This window comes from Aulonocara sp. 'chitande type north' Nkhata Bay, linkage group LG15 (genome assembly GCF_057382095.1).
Source record: "Aulonocara sp. 'chitande type north' Nkhata Bay isolate Kocher_YH1m ecotype deep benthic linkage group LG15, A_spYH_male_GT1.1, whole genome shotgun sequence".
Classification (NCBI taxonomy): domain Eukaryota; kingdom Metazoa; phylum Chordata; class Actinopteri; order Cichliformes; family Cichlidae; genus Aulonocara; species Aulonocara sp. 'chitande type north' Nkhata Bay.
This window is the reverse complement of record NC_141358.1, coordinates 3,648,276-3,665,774: the sequence shown is the minus strand read 5'-3', so window position 1 is coordinate 3,665,774 and position 17,499 is coordinate 3,648,276. Positions and strand designations below refer to the sequence as shown.

General features: G+C 42.9%; 2 protein-coding genes across 9 annotated transcripts in view; one reads left to right on the top strand and one right to left on the bottom strand.

Annotated features, from left to right (window-relative positions):
• ccnk (cyclin K) overlaps positions 1 to 17,499 on the top strand; it is a 34,506-nt gene that overhangs the window by 1,970 nt on the left and 15,037 nt on the right. For 4 of the 5 annotated variants that reach the window (XM_086265169.1, XM_086265167.1, XM_086265168.1 and 1 more), the window contains one exon: positions 12,175 to 12,557. In XM_086265169.1, the coding sequence (XP_086121295.1) occupies positions 12,522 to 12,557 (36 nt within the window). In that variant the 5' untranslated portion in view covers positions 12,175 to 12,521. Of the gene's footprint in view, positions 1 to 12,171; positions 12,558 to 17,499 lie in introns of those variants that run through there. The other variant, XM_086265170.1, reaches the window with a different exon arrangement.
• bcl11bb (BCL11 transcription factor B b) overlaps positions 1 to 17,499 on the bottom strand; it is a 36,742-nt gene that overhangs the window by 16,239 nt on the left and 3,004 nt on the right. For 3 of the 4 annotated variants that reach the window (XM_086265166.1, XM_086265163.1, XM_086265165.1), the window contains one exon: positions 12,152 to 12,535. In XM_086265166.1, the coding sequence (XP_086121292.1) occupies positions 12,152 to 12,308 (157 nt within the window). In that variant the 5' untranslated portion in view covers positions 12,309 to 12,535. The remainder of the gene's footprint in view (positions 1 to 12,151; positions 12,536 to 17,499) is intronic. The other variant, XM_086265164.1, reaches the window with a different exon arrangement.

Here is a 17,499-nt window from a genome sequence, read left to right as displayed (position 1 = left end):
CAGATCTCGTCACTGCACTAGGGCTGGATAAGGTGTCAAATTAAAATTAGGGTTAAAATTAAATTTGGGTGAGATGATCTGTTTATCCCATAAAACTATGCCAGCGTTTGTATCTCTCCAACTTCTACCCCTTCCTTTGCATCTCTCATAATTTTTTTCCTGCAGCATGGTGGGAAAGCAAAAGTCAGTGCAATAAGTAGCAATTCAGAGTTTAAAGGCATACGCTAACAACATGTTAGTTGACAATGGTTCTTCCCACTACACACACCATGAAGAATTAGACTTTTTCTCACTAGGACTCGACAATGGTTCATGTCACCACAGCAAAACCATTAAATCCTTTTTTTAAATATAGTTTTTTGACTTCTTGATCTCGTGCCAGCTGCCATAGTGCCTGTTTAGACTCACTGATGTCATACCACATGGGACTATTGACTTCTTTGTCCAATGTGAACAATATCACTGGCTGGAGGTTTTTAATTTGCACATGCCTTTACATACCAAATGGGTCTCAAGAAAGCAGTGGCTCTCTTCAAAGATTTAGTCGATAAATCTGAACAAGAATCTCACAACCCAACGACCCAGCACCTCTATGTTCTGCAAGCTTTTGTTAGTGGAATCTAGAGGCTTTGACAAGAGCAATATAATAGCTTTAGCTGCTTGTTAAATGGGCTGTTTGTGGTAAACATGCCCTTAAATATAGTGCACACTAAATTGATGTAAGTTTTAAGAAGCAGCTCTTCTGTTTGCCGTTCATTCGCTGTAGGGAATAAACTGACTATAGATAAGTACCTCATACTACCCCACTTCAAAGGAACCAAACTATGCCTAAAGGAGTGAAAACAAAGTAAAGTGGTTGTTATTTTAAAAAATGATGGTGACGTATGTAAAATGAAAATTGAAAAAGCTTCTGGCAAAAAAACAAGAAATAAATATGTTGTGTGATATTGATTTTCGCTCGTGAACACTCACATTAACTTTGGCAGTAAATGCTGAGATTCACATATCCTGTATCACCATTCAGACTGACAATGCAGAGGACTGATTTTTGATCCGTATTTCCCAGCCCTACACCATATCTGTGACGACAGCAGAAGCTCTGAGGTATTTTCAACCTCCACAAGAATTCAGACTTTTCCTGTCCTGTAACCCAGGAGAGGCTGAATGCATTGGCCGTGCTGTCAGCGGAAAAGAGATGACTTACTTTAACCAGAATGTAATTGAGAAATGTGCTGGCCAGTGTTTGGGCAGCATGACAGGGTGGTGTTTTGCTTTAAGTCTTTTTTGACTTGAGTTTTGGTTTATGTTAGGCAGTAAAATGTCTGAACAAATATTAAATGGATTCAGGAGCGTGTATTTGACACACTTCACTGGCATTTCTTTGAGTTTTGAAAATACACATTTTAACTGGTAATGTGATCGATTCACAAATGACAGCATGATAAATACTGAAACTGAGGAATTTGATTGTAAAATATATAAACTCACAAGCTTTAAAATTTGATGGCATCTTTCAAAAGATTTTGGCATGCGGCAGGAAAAGGTTAGCACCTAGTGGATTATCTCACAATTAATAGGGTAAATAAATAATATGATTAGGTATAAAAAGTACATCCCAGAGAGAGATTATCTATGATTGCTAAATGTGTGTACATATGTTTACACACATTACTAAATGGGGTAATTTTCAGCTCCTGCATTAAAAATCCAATGATTTTGTTGTGGAAATAACTGCAAAAGTGAAAGAAACATAACGGGATTTATGACTGCATTATTGGACATGGACTGGATAACCTGCACAAACATGAAGGCCCCATTAATACTGAATCGTACGTCCCTCTGGGGTTGCATCACGAAGGGTAGAAATCTGCCAAAACAAGCCATGCGGAGCCACCCGCTGTGGAGCAGCAAAAGTCACTCCTTCTTAAATAGAGGGTTTGAAGCATCTTATATCCTGATAGCATCTCTTAAAAAGAAGATCTTGCTTATTTCAGCAAGAAAATGTCAAGTCACACGTGCATGCATTCCAACAGCGTAACTCGACAGTAGTGTTCGTCCTTTCCTGCCACCCACAGAAAACACTCGGCACATTATGAGAGAAAAAATCATGGAATCTGTTAAGCAGCTCAAATCTTAACACAATCAGGAATCATTAAACAGGTTTCTTTCAAAGCTGCAGCAGTCCAAAGGAATTCCAGAGGGTTGTCCAGAGGAGTCCTCTGCTAATCTGGTATCAAATTCAAAATGAGAACAAATATTTCTCAAAGAGTTTAAAAAGAAAATTCATTTTCAATTTTTTTTAATTCAAGATTTTTTTTTAAAATTTACAGATAAATGACTGGTTTCAAAAAGTTTGATAACTACATCGTAGTTTTACCGTGATAACGTGATTATTTTCTAATGTCTCACGTATTATTGGTGCTCTTAAATAGGTTCAGTTTTGCTTTGTGAGTGTTTGGTGGTGTTCACACTTGAAGTCCCCGATCAGTGGTACCTTACTACAGGGGCTAACAGTGACTTTCCTTCTTTCTTTTTTTTATTCCTAGCCAATAAGCAGCGTTAATACATGGATATATCCTGTGTCAAGTGGCTTTTATCTAGTCACACATTACTGATTGTGTGATTTTCAGTGTGTCTGCACTCACAAATTTTTTTAGCATTAGCCGCCAGTGCACCTAACACATTTTTATGAAGGGCTGAGTTTGGCTCCAGACCTCTTTCCCTCTCTCCTTTCTTTCTTTCTCTTTTTCGTTTTTCTCTCTGTCTCTTATCACGCTGATACATTTCCTGCTCCTGGCACGGCTCCTGCATAGCTTATGGTTAAAGAAAGCTTTCATCTATCCAGTGCCTCTAGGACACACACACACTCGTTCACACACACACACACACACACACACACACACACACACACACACACACACACACACACACACATAAACACACTCACACCTATACTCACACACACACACATATACAATCACTGGTACAGGCCAGCACTGCCCTGCCAGACCACAGGCCCAGACAAGCTCCGCTGGCACCAATCACCCTGATAACATCTTAGGCTTTATTTCATTTTGGCTTGCTCTGTTTTGCTCTGGGAAAGACCGGCACATGCAAGAGGGCTTTCTGGAAAAGAATGAATTAAGCCAGTATACGGGGAGAGTGTAGCCCCTTAGCCTTGAGCAGTTAACTCCCCTGTCTTCAATGCCATCTATGGACATGACAGTGCAAGCCCTCTTTCATCCCAAGAAAAAAAAGACCAGGCCAGAGCTGATGTTTCTTCTCCATTCTTATAGATGGAAACACAGTTTTTATAAGGTAACATAATAATAAAAGATAATGAATAAGGCCAGAAGGACAACTATGAACCTTTCATCTAGAGGGTGTGTTTGCTCAAAGTGCTGAAGAAATAAATTAAATGTCAGTCCGTTAAATGTCCCCTGTAGTCTGGGTAATTCCAGACTTCACCAAAAAAAGTCTCTAACATGGAGATAATTATTACAATGTAAAAAAGAAAAAATTTATATTTTATTTTATTATTTTTTTAAGTTTTTTTTTTAGTAGTAGTCATTTCTCATGCAATGGGGTGGAGCCATTCAACCCAGAAATCTGTATCTCAAATCTGAGTGAGTGAATGAAATCAGATGACTGATTTGGTAAGTGAAGAAAACTGACACTGAAAGAAATGAAAGTGTAAAAAACAGAGGCGACGGTGACCTTTGCACCCATGCTTTTTCCTTCCCTCCTTTTTCCTGCTTACAGTAAATCGTTGCTGATTGCGTAGCGTGTAGGAAGAAGGCGGTATTAGTAGCATGTATATCACAGCATTGCTCTAGGAGCACTCCTGATTTATACTTAAGTGGTAGACCAGCATAAAGGCAGCCCGCGTTCAGCACGTGTTTGTCTGTGTCTAGTGTTCTCTCCCGGCATAATTGCTCAAGACAAATAAGCAGATGAAATAAAAGGAATTGCACCATGAAAGGCTTCCAATATCTCTTGCGGTGAAGCAGCCTGCAAAAAAGGGGTGGAAAAAAAAAAAACGACATAAACGCTGTCTCCTTATTTTCTTCTCGCGACCATCCCACCCAATCAGAGGCAGGACGCTAATAAGATAAGAGGAAAGGAACAACAGCGGTGTGGCAAGTAGGATTACCCCTGTCTGACTGGCTAACAAGCACCATCTCTTTTTCTTTTCACAAACACCTAATGCTAGCCCCACTTTTCCTCCCCCAAAGGCAAACACACACAACTTTTCAATAGGAAAATGGGAGCGAAAATTTCCCCGTTTATGTCTGAAAGGGGCATATGATATGTTTACGCACTAATGTCTCCGCGATAGCTGAGCACACATGTGAGGATTTTATCCGCATGTTTACTTGAAGGTTTCTCCGAGAAGTGTTTCCAGAGTGGGAGAAGGTTTATGTGCAAGTTCCCATTTAAGGTCCATGCACGTGTATACTTTAATTATAAGCACGTACTGTAGGTTCTTTAAAAGATTTGCAACATTGCCCATCACTGATAAAAGCACACCTGTTATCAATTGTCACCACCAGCGAGGGGAAGCGAGGGGTAGCTCAAGTTCAGCGGTGGAAACACCTTGATTATAGCTATTTACACAAAGAGCATAAACACATTCAGATTCCCACTGGCACAACGTAAGGTCTTCACTTCCCTCAAACTCTTGCGCCTGTGTCGGAATCCCAAAGCGCCATCATCACTCGCCGTGCGTACGTACACATATATATAGAGCAGGGACCAGGGGTGTGAGGTTCCTAATGCCTCTTCAGTAAGGCCGTTAAGGAGCAAAGAGTCCACACATCTGGAAGACACAGTCAGTCAGCACATGCTGAAAGTTAGCGGTGGCGCTCGCAGTCCAAATTAGTGGCGAGTTTTATTCCCCCGCTGTGGTAGGAAAATATCAAATCTGTTGCCATATGAGTGCCATAAAGCCGGCTCTGGAGTGTTTGATGCCTTCATGTGGGAGCCTTTAAGCCGTGTGTGTATGCCCGCGTGCGTGTTTGGTGGGAGATGCAGGCCTTAATGGAAGATGAGAGTCCCTGTATGAATTCTTGCATGCACATATGTTTTCTATGTGTGTGTGGCTCTTATCAGTTTATGTTTCTACTTTCCTGCACACACATGCAAATGGTTTCTTGAAATCTCTGCGTGTGTGTGTGTGTGTGTGTGTGTGCGTTGGATGCTGTGGCAGTGTGCATGTGCAGCTGTGCCATTTAGCAGCTTGCTTATAGACCTAGTTGACCCTGCTGCATAGAGCAGACAGACAGACACAAGCAGAGTCAGACGGCCCCTGGGGTGGTCCTGTCTGAGTCGCGGTGTTATGGGCCAACAACACTAGGGGCCCATACACAGGCAGGAACACATACGGTAATTGTGCGCACGCACACACACACACACACACACACACACACACACACACACACACACACACACACACACACACACACACACACAGGCAAAAAAATTAGATTTTAACCACCACAAAGGATTTAATTATTTTAACCTAAATTTAAAGCTGAGGCAGGAACTACATTTGCTGTGTTTTCACAGGTTCAGTATTACTATGCATGTGCAGCTCCTAGAAAACACACAGTCCAGCGTGCTTCTCGCTCTTTCATTAACATGTTAGAAGCTGAAAATTGCAAATAAATAAGTGGCCAATTATTTTTGCTTTCAGCCTGCAACCGCCTGTAGCTGTGCAGAAAGGATGACTTGAGAAGATTTACGTGCAGCTTTGTGCAAAAGCACCAAACAAAAGCGTGCGCGCCAACTCTCCAGACCAAACTGCATAAAATAGAAATACTTTTCTATGCACGTGCTGGACGTATTTTGCAATTGACTTCAGTGTTTCAAATGTAAAACCGAGCCAAACATGTTTTATTTATTAATGCAACTGATACTGTGAATTTGTGTTACTCAGTGTTGTGTGTTTAAATAGAGGAGGGAGTGTTCGCCGTTTTTTTTTCCCCCTGCAGAGGAATAAGGAAATATTTGCCACTCGTAGAAACTAGGAAACACACACACACACACACAAATTAAAATAGACGCACATGCCTAACAGCAGACACAAGATAAATTCCTTGGCAAGCATTCAAAACACTCATGTAAGGACAGAGAAACACACTCAGACCGCAGCAAAAGACACACACACACACACACACACGCTACCTCCACAACTCCCACCATGTGACCCCTAATCACAACCCCAGAGCTTGGACATCAAATGAAGCAAGTTGAAAAAAAAATCATCAGGAGTAATTAACGCATTTTCATATGCAAATGTGATTAATGCAAAACTACAAAGTCATTATGCAAATCGACTTTTCCTTGAGCCTCTGTACAAATATTCGCAGCTCAAATCAGGGATCAGTCTCGCCATCTTTCTTTTTTTATCTCTTACCCCTCTCTCTCTCTCTCTCTCTCTCCTGCTTTCCCTCTCTCTCTCTTTTGGAGTAGAGATAATACATAAGTAGCATGTGAAGTTATTTCTAACTCACGCAGTGTGTGTGTTTTCATGCGATGGGCCGGGGCTATGGCATTACGCCGCCTGCCTACTGATTACTGGCTGCTTGGCACTGGAGCGAGACAGGGAAGCCGGCGAACAGGGGAAGGTATGAATATGCAAAAGCCTGATTGCTTTTCATGATTAAAGCCTATTTAATATGGAAATGAGAGCAAGCCAGGTGATTAAAGGAACATTGGGTGGTGGGGCAAAAAAAAAGAAGAAAAAAATCAGGGTGGGGAGGGAGAAACAGAGAGAGGAAAGAAGAGGAGAGAGGAGAGGGACACCTTCAAATCTAATGTAGAGGTGTGGAAACAGGAATGTCACCGTTATTTTGTGGCAGTTTTGACCTCTTTGATAGCAAAGGTCAGTGTTGCTTTTGTAGGTTACTCCACAGGCCTTTATCTAGAAACCATAATGACTCATTTCAGGTAAAAAAAATAGAAAACGTAAAAAAAAATCCCCGTTTCATTAGGACTAAAAAAGACGTGTTTTACGTTAAAATGCCTCTGCGTGTTTTTGCACCTGCAGAAAATGTAGGTGTGACGGTTCTAGAGTGGCGGGTGCCTCATTTGAATTCTTTGATCATGAATCCAGCGCTACTTTGGCTCAGTTAAGAAAAGAAGTATCGGTATCGTATTGAGTTTGTGAAGAAGAAGAAAAAAGAAGGAGAAAAAAAAAGCAGCGCGAAATCTTTATCTCAGTGTAGTGACATGCCCACTAAAGCGAAAGCAGGGGGATCAGAGGTGGGCCGAAGAGAGAAACACAGAAAGACGTTTGAGGATGTCACTGTCGTTCACATCACCTCATGAAATATTTACTTTGAGCTCCTCGCAACGTGTTTGCGCGCGCGGTAGAGAATGAGATAGAAAAAGAAAGAGGCTGTCATGATGCGACTTCACCCGTCTGTGCTGGATGTCTTAAAGTGCTCCAAGGGGGCCCAACAGCAGTCCTAGGAGGAGTTCAAAGCGGGGCCAGGGTCGTCTTAGTACACTAACACTCCCCTTGCGACAACCTCTCGCTTTCTGGATGACACGCATCATTCTTCACCCACACATACACATATACAAATTCATCCCAGGCACACACGCACGCATATTAACATAGTCTGACAAAGCTCTGACACACACATGCACACATAGTGCATGCATCAGCAAGAGAAACTCTGGAAAAAATACAAACAGGGCACAGAAGGGCCATTTTTCATCTACGCCGTCGAGTATGCATTTGCTTGCGTGCATGTGTGTGTGCACGCGTGTGTTTGTGTGTGTCTGCGTGCAGCTTTTGGGGTTGAATCTGCTAGCCTTGCAGCATGATTGCAGTTTAAGCAAGGAAGCTGACAGACAAAGAGGCCAGACAGGATGTTATAAAACACAGCCAGGTGAGGAGTAAAAAAAAATAAATCCAGGACCGGGGGGAGGAAGGCAGAGGGTTAATAATGTTAGATATGCAGGGACGGCCCAGGCATTTCATGCATTATCAGCATGCTTACATTAAAGCTTATTTCATCTTCCCGCAAGTCAGATACACACTCTAATTTACCTGTGTGTTTTGTGTCGACTCCTGTGCTGCAAATATTTGCGTGCATCTGGTTGCGCACCCCAAACTTCCTCGATACCACGTGTAAGCCAATGCGATGTTTCCTTACAGTGTGTGCGTGTACAAATGTGAGAGCTGCTAACACACTGGACGTAATTAGACCTAATAATGTAATCCAATTTGGTTGAAACTTGAGACTGCCTTGAGTGGCAGTATAATGTGTTGAACAAAGCCATCCTCCTTTCTTTCATTTGGGGCTTCGAGTGCTTTCATGTTCTGTTCTCTTAGTGATAAGACTGTCTGTGTGAATGACTAACTGACTGCTGCTGTAACAGGTTGACTCACCCCCCTCCTTTAAACATTCACTCAGCACCTCTGTAAAATGTATAGCATCTTTGTTTTGTTTTTTGCTTTCAAAACACTATTTTTGCACTCGTGTTGCTACTCAATGCTTCACACTCAGTCTAATGGGAACAAACTAGACAGTTAAAAAAGCTTTTGCTATTATCAGTGCTGGTTGGTTATTTTGTAATTGATTTTTTATCCACTACTGGGTAAAGTCTTAGTAAAGGGAAACAACATCGTTGTACACTAAAATTAGCAGGTACATCAAAAACAAGCTGTCGCAGGTTTGTGGTCAGTAGATATTAACCAATCTGTGTGATAGTGGTACATGCAGCTGCAACCTGTAATAGTCTTTAACTCTGTAACGCCTGACACATTGAATGATGGGTATTTTGAAAGTATATTTAAAAAATATGAAAAGTATCATTGCTAATTTTTTTTCTTCTAATATATTTGATATATAAATGTATTCACAGTGCAACGCTGGTCACGACTGTATATTTTTAAATCAAGAACAAATGTTTTTGAAAGTTTATAGCAAAATATTGCACATATGAAAATACATCAAAATATAAATTTTAATAATTTACTCAAAGTGTAAGTTTATTCAGCTGGATGCAACTTTATGCAACATTGTTTCACTAAACAGGAAGGAGTGTGTTTAATTGATAAGGACAAATGCTGTTTTGTAATTTGTATCTGTTACTCCACACATTATTAACAAAAAAAAATCTTTACATTAAGAATCTTTAACTAGTAAAGTTTATCTATTTTTTATTCACTTATTTTTTTTATTTCAGTATGTAACAAATTCTTCGTTTCCCTTTACTGTCTGAAGTTCCTTTACGATCCATAAGTGGGCGGTATATAAGGTAAGGCTTAGAATATATGAAAGGTTTAGAAATTTTAAACTGTATTTAAATATCACATTAATCAGATTTCAAGTCTTCACAAACAAAGGCGGAGGAGGTTTAGGGGCTGCCTGCTAGCAGTTCTCTTTTTGAATGAAAGGAAAAGGTAACGTTTGCCAACCACGTAGCGTTACGTCAAACTTTACATTTCAATCCTTTGATGTTGTTCTGAAGAATCTGAATTTGTTTTTCCTTTATCAAAAGATATTTTTAATGCACACTAGTAAAAGAGATAGCACAGCATGCTTAGTAGAAGGACATAGAAAGGAGGGTGGGACACTTGCAGAAAAGGGCAGTACTGAAAAATGGGCACATATCAGTGGGTCTAACAAGTAAACGTGGAAGTTAATGGAACTGCTGAGAGACGCTTAGCCATGGTGAGACTGAGAGAAGGTAAACCATGCAGGCAGAAAAGAGGAAAAATACCGATATATTCATGTTTCTGGACAAAAGGAAGCTCTAATTTAATCGACGTGGTAAACATTAAGAGCCTGAACACTGGTGCAAGCCTGCTTTGTCTCCATTTAGCCCAGGACCTCACAGCTTCTTCAACTCCACTGACATATGACGAACGATATCTGAAAGCTATCTTCATGTCTTTGCACAAAAACACATCGTACTATAGCTGTTGTGCTTTTCAGCAAAGATTTACACACTTATCCAGCACACACAGAGGCCTAAACAGGTGGCAGCCTACTTTAGACAACAGGGATCATGTATGTTTGTTCAGAAAAATAAGATGGCATGGACTTCATGTCTCCTCCACTGAGAATCATCTCAGACGCCTTTGTAAAGTTCGACTGCTTTTTTTCGTATAAGAAATTGTATTTTAGGTGCAAGCAAGGCGGGTTGTGCTTAAATGACCCCGCGCTGTCCACAGTGCTGAAATAAAGAAGCACACAGCAGCCTGTTACTGGCTGTGCTTGAGTTATTGTCATTGCTTACATTAGATCGGTGCTGCTGGCGTGTATGATGTTCAGATCAAGTGGCCTGTCTGTGCCTTTGACTCTGCGTGTGTGTGTGTGTGTGTGTGTGTGTGCCTGTGTGTGTGTGTGCAGTTAGGCAGTGCAGCTGCTACGGCCGAGTGTGCTATTCTGCGCCTGGCGTCTTTGCCTTTTTGCTGCGTCTGTAAAAGTTACTGATTGTTGTGAGCCCTGTACTCGTTGCTCTCATAATGACATTGATTTGGCCGTTGTGGTGTCTGTATGTGATGCAGCATCCTGTTTTACTGTGATAGTGGTGCATCATTGATGGTTTCACTAACCGTGCATGCATGTCTTTGCAGTTCTTCTCTCTCATAGGAGTTGTGTTTTGTCTTTCACCCAATTTAGGTTAGAGTCGCTGTAAATATGGTGTGGTTGTCAAATGACAGCAGCCAGTGGAGCTCTAAAGTGTCATAGTGAGGTTATTGGGTAAGATACTGTTTCACATATCAGCTCGGTCGCTACAATCTTTAAAAAAAATAAAAAATAATGTTACAAACTTAGTGAGGTTTACTCAGGGTCATAATAGTGCCTCTCTGTATTTTGACCACCTGCCTGGTTTGTAACTGTGGTGACTGAATCTCATCAAGTTTGGGATCAAATACTTCACAGTTCACAGTCGCTTCTACTGTACATGTGTGTAAATATATTATAAATTAGTGTGTCACAGCACTTGTTACACGAGGACGTAACAATATAACATTGTGCTGACCGGCTCCTGCATTAACTGCATAATCTCGCATGTAATTCTACTCGGTAACTTTCACAGTGAAGCCATCTTCCCTCTTCTAACCAGCCCTTTCTGACTCTACTGGAGTCTGTGTAATCCTGGATACCCTTCCCAGCTCTCGGGTGTGATGGTGACTGTCTCTCTCCTGATAACTTTGAATTGGTTTCCCTCCGGCGCTGGCACTCTCCAGGCCTTGCCCCCCACCCCTCCGCCTTTCCCTTCCCCTCATAGCCAGATGAACGGCCTTGCTGCTTTATTAATCCCCTTCTCCTCACCACGCACACAGATGAATTTTAATCAGCTTTCTTAACCTCTTCATATGCTGCAGGATTTCTATACAAACGTTCAGACACGTGAGGTGCACTCAAAAAAAGAAGAAGAAGAAGAAGAAGGAAAAAATACAGGCACACACAAATAGACACACACATTCTGGGGGCGGCTCCTCTATCACCTTCTTTCACAATTGGTTTCAGCTGAAGAAGTCCTTGAGGCCTGCAAGTGTGTGTGTGTGTGTGTGTGTGTGTGCGTGCGTGCGTGCGTGCGTGCGTGCGTGCGTGCGTGCGTGCGTGCGTGCGTGCGTGTGTGTGTGTGTGCCCGTGCCCGTGCCCGTGTATGTTTGTGTGTGTTCTGGTGTGTGTGTGATGTTTTACTTAAAATGGAGCAGAATAGACACACAGTGCAGCTCTCACTCACTCTAATAAAATCATCTCAGGCTACATTAATCCCTCCTGAAGGCCACTGTCAAAATAACAAACAGCTGGGATTCTTTAAAGAGAGCTATCTGTCTCGGACAGGTGAGAGACGTGTGTGTGCCCGTGTGCCCGATCCAGGTATTACTCATGTTGTGGGGACCTAAATCCGTTTGCTCTGCCATGATAGGCCAAGTGTCTTACTGACAGGGACAAAAAACATGATATTTTCAACACAGCAGGTTAAGGTTTGGGTAAGTGTAGTAAAATGAAAGCAAGTCGACAGCAAGTCCTCTGAAGTCACAGATATAAAACTCTATATGTGGATGTGAATGCTCATTTATGTAAGTGCGCCTCTTGTGTGACAAGAGAGCTCTTTCCCGACCTCTGTGTTTATGGGCTCGATGTGTACTGGTGCGCTACAATCTCTTTACCTCCTCTCTCTTGTTTCGGGCAGATCCCTTTGGCTGGGGTCAGCCTCCTCGCCTGATCCTCCTCCCCTCCTGGGGTCACCTGGACGCCCACTTCCACCGGAACAGCCCCTCTTCCCAGCTCCAGTGACCTGGCCCTCGGAGAGATGGGAAGGCCCATAACCCCGCCAGCTGCCCCAGGTTTGGAGAAGGACCCCAGTCCGCCAATGGGCCCCCGGCACAGACGGCGCTTGTGCTCGATGAAAACCAGGATATCACCCAGAGGGAAGTTAGTCTGGCACTGGCCGCAGGTCAAGAGGTCATGCTCTCCAGATGCTCTCCTCCGAGGGCTCGGGGTGGACAGCTCAGGAGATGGAGATCCTGCCCCTGAGTCATGATTGGCCTCTGCTGCCGAAATAAGAAGGGGAAGGTAAAAGATGTCAGTCAGTGATGTTATTTTAAGAAAGATAGGAGTAAGATAGTTAGAGCCAAATATAGAGAGGTAAAGGGAAAAAACACCCAGCGAGTTTAGTTATCCCTGAAACCATTACCTGATGAAAGCCATCTCTTCCTACCACACAAGATGATCATTACAGTCACAACTGTGTGTCACTTTCATGGCATGAAACAACGCCGCTGTTAAGTTGCTTCGCCTAGGCAAACACCTGCACTGCTTATCCGTGAGAGATCTGCGTGGGCTGCACCCAACACATAAACTCCACGTGTATGTGTGTCTGTGTGCATATCAGCCTGTGTGATTGTGTGTGTGGCCAGGAAGCTATTCATCTCACAGTGCAGGCTTGGTTTCCGGTGAGGGCCTTTTGCTGCACTAAGCTGTCATAGCTAGACGGCTCCCTACACCACGGGAGCCCCAGCTTGTGCAGAACAAAGTGTAGAGTAACGTAGGCCACATCCACCACCCTGTGTGTGCGCGCGTGCGTGTGTGTTCGTGTTTGTGTGCATCCTAGAATAAGACAGCGAGAAGAAAAATTAAAAGGAGAGAGAAGAGAAAAAAAAGGGCCATGTCTAAGTGCGTGTGTGTACATGAATGGATCAGGTGAGTTTGAACAGTGTATTCTCCACAGACAGAAAATCTATAAAGCCAAACCCGGGGTCCTGTTAGGAGAGTAAATCTCATTCTTTACAGATCTGACACGGTCATTAATAACATTTACACATTCTTCCCTCTGTTCCTCCCCGATGGCGCAGACTCTGTCCCTCAGCTTAACGTAAATCCCTCATGGACAACCTCCATTTTTTTTTACATTTTAAAACTCTACCCTCATGCACCAGTATGGAAATGTGTCCTCTTCTAAAGAGCCCCGAGGAAACCTGAAGCTCCAGAGACTGAAGGCGTGTCTGAGTGAGCGGGTACCCAGGGAGAGGTGTTGATGCCTGGGAGAGAAGCATAGCAGCACTTGCCTGTCTGCTGCGTCTCCACTTCTAGCGCCCGTATCTCCCCCCCTACCCACGCCCCCACACCCCTCCCCCTACACCCCTTCTTCTTTGCCTCCTTTTCTCTTTTCCTGACACCCTAATAATTGCAAAGATTAGACAAAGAGGGTGTGTGCTCTCGCTCTCTTCTTCTTTTTTCTTTTTTTTGTTCTGCTGTATTTATCAGACCAAAGATCCTAAACCTTCTTATCAGCCATCTCACTCTGTCAGGGAAGCATTGCGTCGCTGTCATAATGCTTAAACTCGGGCAGGATTGGGGATGAATACTAACGCATCCCTTTTTTCCCCAAATTATCATTATTATTATTATTATTATTTATCATTTTCAAATATTTCTTTGTAACTATGATCCCCCCCACCACCACCCCCTTTACCAAATCACCCATCCGCCCACGTATACACTCATACACACTTTCCAGTCCTCTCATTCCACCCTGGAGTGATGATCCGATGCCAAATATCTTTTCTCTAAATGGCGATGGCTTCCTGGATGCCCGCCAAATAATTTCCATCTCATAATCTTTTGGCGGCAAAGAAGGAACACAGCCGCATATTTACCTACAGTTCACAGCTTGTGACCATGATTCGCTCGCGCAGGCAATGTAACTCTGCATGTATGTGCAATGCATACAAGTAGGACGGTGCAGGAGATCTTTCTGCTAACGTTATTTTTTTTATTTATTTTTTTTTACTTTGGGGAAAAAAAAAACAAAAGAGAAAAGAAAGAAGACAGGTGGCATGAGGCACGGATCCTCGTGTGAGAAATGCGAAAATGAAAAGAAAAAAAAAGACAACTACAAGTCAGCGAGCTGACAGACACCTGGGCATTTGAACTCGACTCTCTCTCCCTGTGAGAGACAGAGACAAATAGTGAAAAGGCCTGTTTGTTAGCCTACGGTTGAGTAACACGGCCCGAGGCTGAAAGCAGTAAATTAGCAGGAGTTGGCACCGTGACTGTGAATATCTGGAATATCAGTCGGACATCTTCTGAAAACCGCACCCCTCTCTGAAACCCGCGCACTCATCTGTCCCGAGGCTCACCTGTGAGAGAAAAACATGTGTGCAAGAAGGAACCAAACGTGGAATGCTTGCGGGGCGGGAGGGTGGTACAAAAATAAAAAAATAAAAAAATCTTGGACACAAGCACGGCAAAATGGAAACGTGAAAGAATAACAGACTAATGTAGCCGATCACGGTGACAGACAGTGTCTAATTCCTCAGTATAAACTCCTATGTGAGAGGAACAAGCTTGATAGGTAAAGGAGCATAGCTGACACGCTGTCAAACATGCCATCGTTGGGGAAGGCGTGATGATGGCAATGAAACCGGGCTGTCTGACATGATAGCACACATACTTTATTTCTGTCTCTTCTTCTTCTTCTGTTTCTCACATACACACACATATAAACTTGGAGTTATATTCACCCTGTGACAGTCCTGCTACTCTGCCTTATCAAGTGTGAGTTAACTGAGGCAGCCTTAGAGCACCCCCTATCAGTTTGATGAGGAGAGAGTCAGTCATTCACTCCACTATTACTACTGCTGCTGCTGCTGCTGCACACAGCCACTGCACAATATGTACCAGATGGGAGCTCAAGACAATGGGCCTCTTTCACCAAAATTTCCATCTTTGTAGAAGGTCAAAAAAAGCTGTTCAAAGGCCAGAAAACACTTAATAAAAAAAATATTTTTGGGATTTTTTAGATACTTTTAAGTGCAAATGCTGAAATTGATCCCGTGTAGTTTGGCTATGCTCGAGCGGTGATTAAACTGGTAAAAAGTTAGCGGCTGGGTGAAACCAGCTAGGTGGGTGAAACCTGCCAGAGTGCATATAGGAGGACTCTGGCCTCCAGTCATGTCCTCAGACATTAACTGCACCTATAAGTCCTTCTAATCCTCAACTATTGTGTTTGTTCTTATATGTTCTTATACATGACGACTCTCTCGCAGTTTCACTGTGCCCGAGGTGAGGGCAAAAGCAAGGAAATTTGACAGCACGGCAAAACAAGCTCTACTTTTCCCAACGGAATAAAAGGAGGAGAGGAGGGGGGGAGTCAATTTTTTTTGGATAAGACACAATTTTCTTTTTTCTTTTTTTTATTTGAATTTGACGAAATGCCCCGAAGAAGCAGTGTCAGAACAGAAAACCACGAAACTATTTTCCGCTGGTCTTACACAACACTTTAATACCAGCTGCGCGCTCTGTTCGGCAGTTGAAAGGCAGAGGAAGGCCATGGGCACTCGTATGACAGTCGGCCATAGCGTATGGGTTCAGACCTGTCTCCCTCTCGTTGTTTTCCCCCTTTCCATTTTGCTGAGCTGAGAACACATGCACACACACAGAAACCCCCAAAGGGGAAAGTTGGGAAAGATTCACGCTGTCGTTGAAAATAAATGACACCAGCAACGACGCAGATGGTTGCAATCAAAAATTCAAACGACAAGCGGCCTCGCTTAGCCTCTCCCCTTTTTTCTCAGCAGCGATTGCCAAGGAGAGCTGCAACAGTGTGCGTTGTGAAAGGCCAGGCCTGTGTGTTTCATTATCATATCACCATTTAATCTGTAGCAGCCCTATTTCTTATCATAAATCTTAGATTATCAGGCCTGAAAGTGAGCAAAATACGACTGCAGCTGACTGTGACTTGTCACTAAATCGCTATAAATGACTTGCAACCTCTGAGGCATGACATTTGGTGATATAAATCAAATTTGCCAAACAATTTTAGAGATATCATAATAATAATAATTTTAAAAAGCCGCTTTATAAGCATTGCAAAACGGATTAAACGTGTTCGATAATATTGAAATATAGAAGGAAAATCGGCGAACAAACTGCAGCACTGCCTCGCAGTGAATCATAAATCGCTCAACAGTCATCTCCCCTGTGAGATTATCATCCGGTTACCACAATGTGTGTGCATATTTACTGTGGCGTAAGACTGCGTACGGTGGGTTTCTCCCCATCATTTGACAGCCATATGGTGTGCATAAAGAAGAAAACATTAACTGTTTCACAAGTAGCATGCCAATTCGGAGGGTAAACAGTTATCACGAGGCGTTTCCACGGCTGAATCCAGAGAAGAATTCACAGTAATAAATCTGATTCGAGATTGCAAATGCACCACTCTCTGAAGAAAGGGGGGGGAGCAAACCTGGGATGCTAAACGCCAGTCGTTCCACATTAATTTGACTAATTCATAAGGATATTTGTGTGACAGGTCTCTCTTTGTCACGGATGTGACTCCGAAGCTGAATCACCGAGCCTGAAAAAGCCTATAGGGATGATTTCCCTGTAAGGAAACCGAGAATGAACTATAAACTGCGCCGACTGAATCGGCCTGCTGCATTTGTCACAGTGAGAGCATAAACAGATACGTGCTGATGTATTCTGAGCGTGGTTCTTTCTGCAGTTGCACAGTATAGGCAGATCTACATAGAGTCAGCGTGTTCCTTCCTTGCTGCATACTTGCGCACTGAGTGCCTCGACTGCAGTTACAGTCGCTTGTTCACCCCTTTAGATGTCTGGCCTGGCAAGTACACAGGCTTCTGCTAAGCCTGTCCAGAAATATGCAGATATTCAGGTTCTGTTCATAAGTAGTGCATGACCTGTAGTCCTGCAGCTGGCACAAGGCTGTGTTCTGTTACAGTGAGCCATGACGTGTGTTTTGATGAATGCTGGTGCCCTGCAGAAGCTAAATATCATTCCTTTTATAAAGAGATACGCCGAGACTGGTCTCGACAGTTGATACAGAAAATGTGAAACCGTCGAGCTGCAAAGTGATATTAAAATCAAACTTTCTTTTTTCAGAAATGTACTTCTTTCTTCTCGTCTTTCTTTCTTTTTCTTTGGCAGTATCTCCGTACATGTGTTGACTTAATCAAATAACAAGTTGGCTTTCCTCCCACTGCCCCTCTTT